This window comes from Poecilia formosa, unplaced genomic scaffold (genome assembly GCF_000485575.1).
Source record: "Poecilia formosa unplaced genomic scaffold, Poecilia_formosa-5.1.2 Scaffold11, whole genome shotgun sequence".
Classification (NCBI taxonomy): Eukaryota; Metazoa; Chordata; class Actinopteri; order Cyprinodontiformes; family Poeciliidae; genus Poecilia; species Poecilia formosa.
The window spans coordinates 828,966-841,637 of record NW_006799950.1 but is presented as its reverse complement, the minus strand read 5'-3'; the positions used below and the strand labels follow the sequence as shown (position 1 = coordinate 841,637).

General features: G+C 40.2%; 1 protein-coding gene across 3 annotated transcripts in view; it reads left to right on the top strand.

Moving 5' to 3' along the window:
• LOC103131650 (coiled-coil domain-containing protein 85A-like) overlaps nt 1-11,699 on the top strand; it is a 35,877-nt gene extending 24,178 nt beyond the window's left edge. For 2 of the 3 annotated variants that reach the window (XM_016666356.1, XM_007543352.2), the window contains exons 3-4: nt 6,769-6,826; nt 10,847-11,699. In XM_016666356.1, coding sequence (XP_016521842.1) covers nt 6,769-6,826; nt 10,847-10,852 — 64 coding nt within the window. In that variant the 3' untranslated portion in view covers nt 10,853-11,699. The remainder of the gene's footprint in view (nt 1-6,768; nt 6,827-10,846) is intronic. The other variant, XM_016666359.1, reaches the window with a different exon arrangement.
• The last annotated feature ends 973 nt before the right edge of the window (nt 11,700-12,672 follow it).

Sequence of the window (12,672 nt, the reverse complement as noted above, 5' to 3'; positions counted from 1 at the left end):
ATTGCTGAAGATCTCCAATATTGAAACCTGGTCATTCAAATTCCCGCTGTTGCTCTTTATAAGTTGTTTCAATATTTGTATTATTGGCTGAAATCCATTTTGCTCACATGCTGTAGTGCAGCCATACAGAGCACAAATAAACCCCTTTGGAGAAGAAAGTTTGTTAATAATAATAAAAAAAAGAAAAGCAAGAAAATCCCAATTTGAACTGCTCAAAAGAAATCTTGTTTGTAAAGACTCGCTTAGGGACAATAGATTTCTATCTTGAGAAAGAAAATAAAAGTTTTTTACTATAAAAAAGGAAATCAGCAATGCTGACCCTCACATGTTCTGTTGGTGGAAAACTTTAAAGTGTATTAGAATCATTTATTAAAGAAAGGTCTGGGTAGTAGTTTTAAAATGGCAGTGAACTTTCTTCATAAACTTTGAGATTATAAGATGCAAAGCGTTAATAACCGTTGTGGCACTAAAGATAGCGAGAGGATTCCTACCGGTGATTTATTCAGTATGGGAGCAGCATGTCCCCAGCCAATCTATCAGATCTCTTTGTGGGAAAATTTAGAGCCTTTCTCCAGAGCTCTGTTGTACAGAGGTGGAATATAAGGAGCTTAGCACCCACATTATTCTGGAATAATCACATTATCTGTTGACTTCTCGCTCTGACCTGCACCAAACTCCTCTTTCCTCTACACAGCTCTCATATACCAATAAATCCAATTTTGGTTTTAACACTCTGGCCATAACTAAATCAACAAATGCCATCCGAGGGGGCTGCATGTTTATGCATCTTATGACTCTCCTTTGAAGAAGTCACAGACGATGCTTGAAACAAAGTTTCTCACTGAACATCCGTCAAAGAATAACAGTGATGAAGAGCTTGTCTATCCTTTAGGTCTCTCCGCAGATTTTCTATAAGATTCAGGCTGGACCCCCCCCCACCCCCCTCCAAAACATGAGAGTTACTCCTAGTCAGAAGAAATATGGTGGAATTAAAAGGTTAATTTACTGTTAAATTCAGGTGCATCAATACATTTGGGCTACAATGTATGGTGGTGTATTGGAAATCACATGGCATATTTGACTAAATGTGAAGGTAAAAAGAAATATGCCCTCTACAAGCGCCCCCTGGTGGTCGGGTAATCGTTGGCATATGAGCCTCACAGTACGAACCATTTCTGTTACTACAGCTAAATGCGTCATTCAGGGTCTTTATGTTCTCACTGTTCCCTTTTACAGTGTACTGCAGATGTATATTGTTAAATGTCAAAGCAGAGAATTAGATCCTGGCTCCGCTGACTCACACACTGATGCAGTGAGGCAAAAATACACAGACTATCTAAAACTGCTCTGGACATCCGTACCAGAAGGTGATGACAGGCCCTGCCGACGTGTCTCCAAAGACTATGTGGAGCGAATCATACCGCGTTGCAGGCACTGGCCTATTTTTTGCTCCGACGTGACCACAGGGTCACCCAACGCTCAGAGATCCAGCACGCATCCGAAGGAGTTCACCCCTGTGCAATAACACTTAAATGTCAAATGATTCGATACTGAATCGCCTTAAAGCTGCTGCAGCAATTGCGCTCTTCAGAGTCAGGTGACAGAAATGGCGTATGGATTTACAAGGCTGACATTTCTGCTGTTCAGAAATCTTTTATTTTGTTCGATATTTGTTCACATGTTTCTGTGGCGACTCCTTCCTTCCTTTCTTTGTTTCTTTCTTCCTTCTCTCTCCATGGCCTGTCCAGCGGAATAGCAATCAGAATTGCTGTCTGAGTACCGGAAAGAAATCTCACATATTTATTTTTCTCAAGATTTGATAATTGTATATATATATATATATATATATATATATATACACATAAAAGAAAATAGCTAAATTAGAAGTTGCTTTAGAGACGAAATGGAAAAGAAAGTGAAAGGAAGAGAGGTGGTGGGGAAAGTTAAAAGGGAAAGAGAGATAATACAAGAAATACAATACGCCAAAGCCTTTTCTACACGGAGCGGTGAGAGAAGAAGGGTGAAAGGCATAATAATAAAACATAAATACCTATATAGTATCCACAAAGCTCAGCAGAGGTTGTGTACTTTTATTAAATAAAGATGCTTGCCTCTTTTTTTCCCCCTCACTCGAAAAAAAAAACCTGCATAATGCGCTTGCTCCCTCTATGGACTCCAGATCATGTTGTCATGTAACCCAATTTGTTTCACAAAGTTTATACAAACCGGATCCAGAGTTCCCCGAAAGTCCAGGTCAGCTCAGCAAAACTTTGTGGGAAAAGCAGTGACATTGCCATTTATGCACCAGCTGGAATCGATATATTGCTTGTTTTGTTTTTTTTTGTTTTTTTAACAAAAACTAATAGTCACTTTGCAGTCCGTTGGAGAGCACTGTAAGATAATAGCTCACAAAAGCGATGGTTGGCGAGTCAGCAGAAAACATGCAGCAAATATAGATTAGAGGCAGGTGTTACCATAGCTCAGCTACATTTACACCTTGTAGCTGTTGGGATTATAATGTTTGAATTAGAGTAAATGAATGCTGCCAGTGCTACAGCTGTAACGGTGCTGAAAGGAAGCTACTGCCTCCTGTGCTACCACTTAATGATTATTTGGACTGCGAGTTTGAGTTAAGAGTGCATGTTAAGCCAAGACACAGTCATCACTTTACACAGACTCGCACAGTTGGTTTGTCTTTTTGGTGATATGCAGTCACTTAGCCACTCCAAGTGTGAAATTTACTGCAGACAAGAACTAATGGGCAACAGAAATATGGGTTTTAGGTGAACATGAGTCTGTTTGTGTTGAAATAAATGTTGGACTAGTGTCACTAAGACCAGTTGTGAGTAAAAAGGGTGTACTATTATTATTATTATTATTATTATTATTATTATTATTATTAAAAATACTAATGCTAGTATACCAACATGTTTCTTTAGGCTGGAAGTATATTAACATTTTGGAAGGACCCACACAAAGTCCCGACTGGAACTTGGTGAAAAATCTGTAGAGGGAACTAAAGATTAGGGGGATGGTAAGGAGCCTTTCCAACCTCAAAGACTTACAGCTCACTACCAGAAAGTTTTTAATTTTTTCCTTCTAAGATAGGAGAACGTTTTATCACGAAAAAACATCTTGATGCATGAATATCTGCAAGGGGTATAAACCGTTTGGTTTTTAGAATTATAGACTGTAGAGCCCATTTACATTTTAACTTGGAAGCAAAACTGATATACAGTCAATACACCGGTTTCATGCATAAAACAACGCTGTTACTTGCTAGATGCCAGTGAAGTAAAGAAAACGAGACCATAAAAAAACAGAATTAAAGTTATTTCCATATAGAGTGACAGAAGTCTTTTGCAATGCGCCTACAAAGCCAATCAGTTTGGGCTGGACACATGGGAGACGACGTCGCTCCCTGTCCATTCAGTTCATAACTTGTGCCAATCGACCATCAGAATTTGTGCGTGTGGGCTAGCAACGTGACACAAGACAGTGGACATTTTCTCGAGTTATTGACAACTATCTTTGCTGGGCCACTGCATGTCTGTAACGGTGTGAAGACGTTTGTTCCCATTTCCTGACTGATAACTTTTGGATTCTTTCTAACCTTTCTGAAAAATACAGCTTCAACTTTAATGAAAACCAGCAAATTTCAGAAAAAAAGTCTTCCAGAACTTTATGCCAGATTAATTAGTTTTAGCTCAGCTGATGGCAGATGGAAACTCCAGATAACTGAAAGCCATCACTGTATGTTTGGGGCATTAGTATAAGGATGCATATGCAGCACACATCCACGATTTATGTTTTCATTTATTTATTTTTTCTTTTTACCAGAGTGATTTTCTTTCAGTAAAATTGTTTAGAGTAAAGGTGTAAAAAGATCTAAATTTATTATTACATGACAAAAACTAACGATTTATCAGTCGTGAATTGTTTTACAGCCACTGCACCATTAAAAAAGCAATTCTTTCCTAGAAAAGAAAACAGTAGCGTGAGTTTCTTTTCCATCACAGCTTAAAAGATCAAATCAGCCTCATTCCACTCACCCTGACCTCCATATGAAAATACCCTTCAGCTTAATGCAAGTAAGCGTGTTTTTCAGTATTTGTACCATACCCTCATTCCCTTCTTTATTTTTTATTTATTTTTTTGCGAAAATAAATAATGTGAAGGGAAAAGAGGCAGAAAATAAACAATGGAAGTGGTTTTTGGGTCTCTGGCACGATGTGGCTGCCACAAAAGTGTTATGAATCTTTAATGTAAGATGTTGCCCTGGCCGAGGACAGGAAATGTGCTGAAAACATGATTATGGACTCCTGGGGAGACAGAGATTGTTGGCTGAAAGGGGGGGAAAAAATATTAAGCAAGGCGGTGAGGATAAAAGAATTTTGAAGGACGAAGGAGACAAATAGGGGCGACATCTTTTTAAAAGTTATAGTGCTTGAGGCAATGCCATTTGTTCTGCAGATTAGTGAGGAGGGGGCTACTAAAGTATGGAAATGCAATGGAGGCTGCATCCTGTGCTGTAAAAGTTTCGGTTCACAGAACTTGGTGTGACAGCACCATTTTTCTGAGGGACAGAAATAAAGCAGGGCAGCAGTCTTGGGTCAAAGATGTCAGACAGAGTCAAGGCACTGCCTTCTGTTTAGAGAAGCTGGAGTTGATAGGAGTAGCATTTACATCTATCACTGCGTGACAGCGTGACTTAACTTTTACCGCATAAGGCTGCAGACCATCACTCATTCTGCAAAGTGATTGCTTTATCTCACTGTCTGTCCCCTTTGTCAGCCGTGATTAAGGTTCATATGAATCAATCTGCGTGGGTGTGTGCCTGAAGAGATTCCCATTTAGCTCAGGTGCGCCAGTTATGTATGCGCTGCTGCTACACACAGACTGAAATTAGCAGGGTTAGGGGCAAAGGAACGTCGGGGAACATCGATTCGCTTTCTAACAAATTAGCCTGAACGTATAAATGGGGAAAAAATAAAAAATAAAATTAGAGAGAATTTGAACAATATTAGATAAATTATTGAAAGATTGTTGAGAGAGCTGCAATTTTTTTAAAACCAAAATTCTTCCACTCATCATTTATCTTTTGTATTTTTCCCCTGTTGTCTTCAGTAATTCAATTTGCAGGGAAGGAACCGGAGGACGGGAATTAATGTCCGCCAAGACCAGCATGTTTCTTATTGTCTTGTTGCAGCTTTTCTGCGGAGGACGTCCTCGTGTCCCACATTTCTATTAGATTCCAGTGGTCTCTCATGGTTGACGCAAGTCAGTCTCGGCTGACAACAAACGCACTGTTCTGAATTTATATTTACTCGTTTCTGTAGTCATGTTAAATTAAGAGTTGCTATGAGATCTTAATGACACAATAACCTTACACGGCTATGTCAGAATCCCAGCCTTTTGAGTCTTAAAGAAATAAAGAGGAAAATAAAATGTTTTCCAGCTTTGCAGTAATGTAAGTCATGGCAATTTCAATTGAAAAAGTGATAATAAAGCAGCTGTAATAGCATCTCTTGATTCGGTTTTTGCATTAATTCTTTTTCGTCAAGAGTCTATCAGCATCACACATCTTGACACGATTAAACTCCATCTTGCAAAAACTCTCAAAAACTGTCAGATTGGGAGGACATTTTTTTCCATCCACGGCCCTTTTTGCAGAACTTTGCAGATTTACGTCAGATGCTTTATTACGTTACATCATATCAAGATTTTCCTTTTTTTTTTCTTGTAAAAGTCAGACACCTAAAGGTTTTGTGTCATAAATGACTGGTGTTCACAACAAACCTCAGATTATGATGCTGCCACCACTTCACTGTGGTGGCAGTGAAGTGGCAGTGAAGTGAAGCCATGTCGGCATGGTGTTATGAGGTTTTATGAGATTATAGCCAAGCTTAGATGTTTTGGACTTTTTTGTCTTCTTACAATGCTAAATCTTGTTCTATAGCAGTGTTTCTCAACCCTGCTCCTCACCGCCCCCCTGCTCTGCATGTTTTAGATGTGCCTCTATTCCAGAACAGCTGATTCAAATGATTGCATGACCATCAAGTGCTGCAGAAGCCTGTTAATCACCCAGAGATACAATTCAGGTGTGAGGCAGAAGGGAAATACCTAAAACATGCAGGACAGGGGGGGCGCTGAGGACCAGGGTTGAGAAACACTGGTCTAGACAGACAGTATGGACCACGTCCGTCCGTCCATCCATCCATCCCACTTTCCTATACTAACTTGTCTCTCTGTGCAGAGTTGTGGGAGGCTGTTCACCATGGATGGCTTGGCAGTCCGTCACAGTGTTCTTCAAAGTGTTGCAATACAGAAACCTCCTTATTGTCTAAGCCTTGTCAGAAAAACGAGTTTAAAGCACAGGAACAGTTATCACAAAAGATACGGACTTTAACCTTAAAACCAGGAACATCCCTTTGCACAAGTCATCTCTCAATGATCAAAGGGGGCTTGGGCGATTTCCAAAGTACCCTACTGTGTTGTTCGGGTTCTTTCTCTTCGTGTTTGGTTTGCCTTTTGTCTGTGTGTGTCTGTGTGGATTAAAAACACAGACCGCAGTTTTCCCAGTTCTATTTTTGACATACATTTTAAATGACAGCGAGAACGACTTGTCAATCAAAGTGTTTTATTCATGAGTCATTTTCCCATGCTTTGGCAGACATCAGTTCTAAATTAATGAGCCCCTCTTTGCTTGTCAGAAGAACACGTTTAAGACTTGTCTCCTCCTCTGTGTCTCCTTTTTTTCTACCACAGCTTTGATATCAGCAGGCTGCTGCACCAACAACTGCAGAAATGTCAAGCTATGGGACAGGTAAACCACTCTGCACATTGTTATGCTTTTTTTCCCCCTATGAACCGCCTTTGTGTTAATTAGGGACTCAGCGAGAAGATGAAAAGCCAGTGAAGGGCATTGTCAGTTTTTACCAGAAGGGTCCATAATCCTGTAATTAGCTCCCATTATTCTGCTTCACCATTCAGTGTCGCTCTCTGATTTTAACTCCTGTGTTGACGTCTATTCAGACAAGGCTGGAGGGGTTTACATTAGCAGGATTTACGTGAAGCAATAAAAACAATCTCTTGGTGAGAGAGGCCTAACATATGGCAGTATTTACCATATGATTCTCACAGGAATCATTGAGAAATAAACAAACATATAGTCTGGTCCTGATTAAATGCGATGCCAGTCTAAGTGTTTCTCGACTGCATCAGTTCCTACGCTTTCTCAGGTGGAATCAGGGAGTTTACTGGGACGATGGCGTTAGAGGTGACCCTATTCTGCCTCTGTGTGTCGTTGTACGTCTTCAATCAGGCCTCTGTGTGAGGCTGATATGCCTCTGTTAATATTTGATGACTGAGAAACACGGCGCACCTGCCTGGCCGCTTCTGTCGGGAAATGCTTAAACATAACAATATGCCGCCACAGCGCAGTTCCCTTCCCTCTTGTGTCATACAAAAAAAACATCAGATGATGTACTTTGTGTCTGTGGCTAGCTAGGAGACAAGTAAGAAGGATGCGTTAACACTGCAGGCTGAAGTCTGGCCCCGGTCACCCCTCAGCTCTGTGATGCAGCGTTGAACAGATGCGAGCAGCCACAAAACATTCTGTCAGGAACTCAAAAGACGACGAAGCTGAGAATGTTAGTTTTTATTCTGTATACCGCATTTTCCAGACTATAAGTCGGACTTTTTTTTTTTTTTTTTTTTTTTCATAGTTTGACTTGTCTTGCCACTTATAGTCAGGTGCAAATTATGTACATTTGGTTTTTCTCTTAGATGTCAATTCATACTTTTTGACGTGAGCCAAGGATTAAACATTACTGTCTGCAGCCGCGAGGAAAGCTAATCAGAGACAAGAAGCAGGAGGGCCACAGCTTGAGAAATAACTTCCACAGATGGATGCTATAAGAACACACTGCAGATTCCCTGATGGTCCATGATACCTTATCAGATTTTCCTACCGTAAACATAGATGGCCGAGTCTATCGGTCGGTGTTATCTTTCGAAACTGCTACAGCACCTGTTGAGGCTTACATCTCCACGCCTTGGTAGTTACCAAAATGAATTGCTTTGCAGGTGTTGCCGCCTCATGCAATGCAAGCACCTCACCTCAGATTGACCCTGCATGCGCCTCTGGTGTTCTACGCGCTTTGCTGTTGGAGCGGAGCCGTTCCTAAACACCCTGATTTAGAGCACGATATCAGCGCATCAGAAACTGCCAGCTGACTTACAAGCCAAAGTCGACAGTTTCCGTCCGTGTCTTGAAAAGCAAATGAACACGTGTCACCGGATCATATCAGTCCTGTGGATGAGGTCCCCCTGATTCTCAGGTGGAATCTATATATATGTCACTCCGGTGTGACATATATATAGTTTTTTTCTTCACGCTGCATTTGCAACTTGTAGTCCGGAGTGACTTATAGTCTGGGTAATATGGTAGTACTATTACTATACCAGTTTTGAAATCAATAAAGCCTGTGCATGCAGGACTGCAAGTAGTTGGGATTCCAATTATTACATTTTGTTGAACTTTCGAGTGCAGTGCACCTGAATATCATTTGTATGGACCTTTCTGGGATGGACAAGCAGAGGCCTGATTCTCCTGCTGACCTTTCAGTGCGATCTGTTGATTTCTAAAAGAGGCATTGACCTCAAAAAATGCACGTACACAATTGTGCAGATTCTTTCAGCTTTTATTTGTAAGTTCACTAGATGTCTAGTGCACAACTTTGCTGAACAAGCTGGGATCAGGTGGCATAGATACTAAAGAGAAAGATTGTGATGTATTATTGGGTTAAATAGAGGAGTCAGAGGCAGCTGAGTTGGGTTTTGATGAGCAAACTACCCAGCAAGTAAGGCAGTAGTTATGGCCTTTTTGTCCTTTTTTTTGTCTCTAGCAGCATTAATGATAGCTTAATTACAATTAACTAGCTCAGTCTCATGAAAGCTTCTCATGCCGTAACAAGTCAGACCTCACTAGTGATTACAGTCTGCTAGTGAATTAGGGTGGAAGAACATGTGATTAACACTTCATTTAAATGCTCCCATTGAGCATTAATGAGAAAATACACAATCAACCAATAAATGTCTTGCAAGCATCAGTCAAATTAAAACCACATTCTTCAGCAGTTCTATTCATGTGTAGAGAAACCGTTTTCTTCCATTATCCATCTCTCCTGACTTTTTGCAGTAAAATAAAAATATTCTGGGAATCTGTTACTACTCTTATTATTTTGCGCCCGAGTATGAAAAGTGAAACATAAGCAGAACAACACAACCAAACTAGGATTTCACATGGTTTTCTTCTTGTCACAGATTCTTCCACCTAAACTGTGGAAGTCTGCACTTGTTCGATGTGTCATATTTCCATTTTGGATCTGTTTTAAATGGGAAATTGGCACACGCAAATCTCACAATGTAATGTGTGCAAATTGTCCAAGACTGTGTGCCAGTTGTCCCAAATTGTGTCAATTGTCCCAATTTAAGTGTGTGACTGATGTCTGAAAGTATGTCCCAATATCCCAAAATGCAGGGACCAAGTGTCTGAAAGTGGGCACCAATTGTCCCAAATTGAGGTTGTGCCAATTGTCTGAAGTTGTGTACCAAATATCTGCAAATTTTTATTCGTATTTGTTTTAGGTACTTTGGACAATTGGGACACATTTGTCATTCCCAATTCTAAAAATCCGAGACTTTACTGATTTTGTCACCGCAGGTCAACAAAACATGGGACTATGCAAGGTCACAGCCTATGCAAGGATTCTTGCATAGGCTGTGCAAGAATCCTTGCACAGCCTATGCAACCAGCCTATGCAAGGATTCTTGCATAGGCTGGTTGACTTATAAAAACATTGTAAGTATTCCAGGGTACTTACAACTTTTTGCTAGTATCACCACAAAACGTTCACCCAACGAATATCCTGAACTTCTGCAACCTATAGTTAAGCCACAGCTGATTTTTAAAGTTGGCAGAAATTTGTGTGCAGGAAGTCCGGTAAATAGAGTTAGACAACTAAATCTGTAATGTTGAAGAGAGAGCTGATTCAAAAGGCGAAGGTCTTGAGTTACCGGCCTAACCTACCCTCAACAATGGAGACAAACTTTGGGTAGTGACCAAAAGAACAATATTGCAGATACAAGCGGATAAAATGAGTTCCTGGGCGCTCTATTAGAGATAGGTTAAAGCTTTTTGTCATCTGGATGTGAGTCAGAGTAGAGCTGCTGCTTGTCTACATTGAGAGGAGCCAATAGAGGTTAGCTTGGGCATCTGGTTAGGAACGCCTCCCTGGTGAGGTGCTCAGGAGACCCAGAGGAAGACACAGGACACACTGGAGGGACAGTATTCTCCGACTGGCAGGGAACGCCTTGGGATTCCCCCAGAGGAGGTGGGCCTCTCTGCTTAGGCTGCTGCCCCCATGACTCCAAGATGGGCAAATGATACATGGATGGAAATATGTAGATATGTCTACCCCTAACCTTTAAACTTTTTCTCAGCTCATCACTGACCTGTCTGCTGTGCTCCTTGGTCCAAATGTTGCTGGTTGTTCACTAATATTCTCTAACAAAGCCCTTGAGCCTTCTCGAAGCAGCTAGATTTACTTACTAAAATGCACATTTTCACTCATTTTCACAATTATTTGATTTATGTTGTTGGTCTATCACATAAAACACCAATACAGTACACTGAAATACAATTTGTGGTTTTAAAAACGTGAAATAGAGTGCTGCTGTCATATGTTATTGCTTGCTTTTGGATTTATTAGATCAACTCAGAAACGGTTTCAGTTAAAAAAAAACAAAACATTTTTTTCCTCTGTCTTTTTTTCTTGTACAGCTTTGATGCCTCCTCTTGACAACTTGACCACCCACGCCTCACCAAAGAAAGAGGGGTGGTAGTGGGGCAGCCCTCCCGTGACTCTGGGCTTGACAGACTTCAGGGCCTCTGGAAGCCGCCCTCCATGGCTCCGGACCGTCTGTAGTCCCAGACCTCTTCCATGTGCACAGCCCTTAAAACAGCCTGCCTCCATGTTTTCATTTCTACATATCAGGAGTTTGAATAGGATGTGGGAGTGAGAAGGTTTTTTTTTTTTTTCCTTTTTCTGTTTTTGATGAGAATGCTAATGATGATTCGGAAGACTCATGAGGACTGCCATGGTTAAATGGATCAGAGCGGATATCTCTCGGTTCCAGCCGCGGTTTTGCTAACTCCTGGAGAGAGCACAGGGAGGTTGGACGGGGATTGGAGAGGAGATTGAGGACATTGCACTTTTTGTGCTGCTATCCTCCGTTTACAAAAGTAGATCATGATTGGGGAAGCACAGAAAACTTTCAATTCTTTGTTCTTTAAGTCAATTATTTTTCCCACACTCTTTGCTCTTTCCCGTCTCCCCCTGCTTTCTCTGTCCTCTACCTAATCTTTGGCGATTTATTACCTTCGACATGTGTAATGAGACTGCTATAATCTAATGTTCTAAAATCTCAGTCTCCGAATCCAGACGATCACATGGCCACCATCATTCCTCGTAAAAACATCACCACTCTGGCCATTTCAAGTAAATGTAAAAACACTTCTTTTTTCCTTAAAGACAACCTTGCAAAAAAACAACAAAAAAAAACAACTCTTCCTGTGTCTTAAACCAAGATGGTCAACGTTACTAGCTGCTGACAGATGTTCTAGTTCTACAAAATGCAATGATCAGGTGTAATTTTTTCTTTTTTGTATTATCTTATGTTCCCTTAAAGCGCCTATATTGAAGCTGGGTGGAAGGTGATATGTTGTCCATATTGTTTCTTTTGTTTGTTTTTTTTTTACAAGGAAGTGACGTCCAAGTAAAAAGTAGATTATTGGATTAGTTTTCTATATATCTCTATATAAAAATATATTATGATTATTATTTTTGACTTACTTGTATTAGAACTATAATATGAAAATGCGTATGGTATAATAAATAATAAACAGAAGTGTTTATCTAAAAGTGCATCGTGTGCTTGTGTTCTTCTATCTCAGCAATGCTGCTTTTTTAACAGATGAACGTGAAGTAAGCATGACCAGCTTCGGTGACGGTATATTTGGGTCTCCAGATTAGATTATTCGATACAGTATTAGGACATCCAATATTGTTTATACCTGTGACAGATTTAGATGCAATTTTTAGTTTACCAAGATGTTTTTTTTAGAAGTTATATTAATGTTTTAAATTGGCCCAGCCAGAGTCCTGACTCAAATTTGACAGAAAATCTATGAAAGAAGCTAAAGTTTATTGTGATGGCTAGTAGGCCTTCCAACCTCAAATACTTGGAGCACATCACCCAAAATAAATCAACAAAATAACTGAAGCAACTCGCAAAAACTTAGCCAGCAGTTATAAATTGCTCTCATGAAAAGAATCAGTTTTTCATCAGTAATTTGGAAGGATATAAATATGTGTTGGGGGTTCAGAGAAAAAGAATGAAACAATATCTCATTGTTTATTACATTAAAGAAGCCAAAGAGATGCTTGCAGCTCTGGAGCCGCAGGTTGCAGAGCCCCAATCTAGCAGATGAAAACTGTGAAGCTAAAAGTGTAAAAGTTTAATTTTTAAAGTAGAAATGGGGAATACAATTTGTCCAAGAGACCAATAACCTACAGTTTCTGTGCCAGTGCACGTCATCATAAGAAA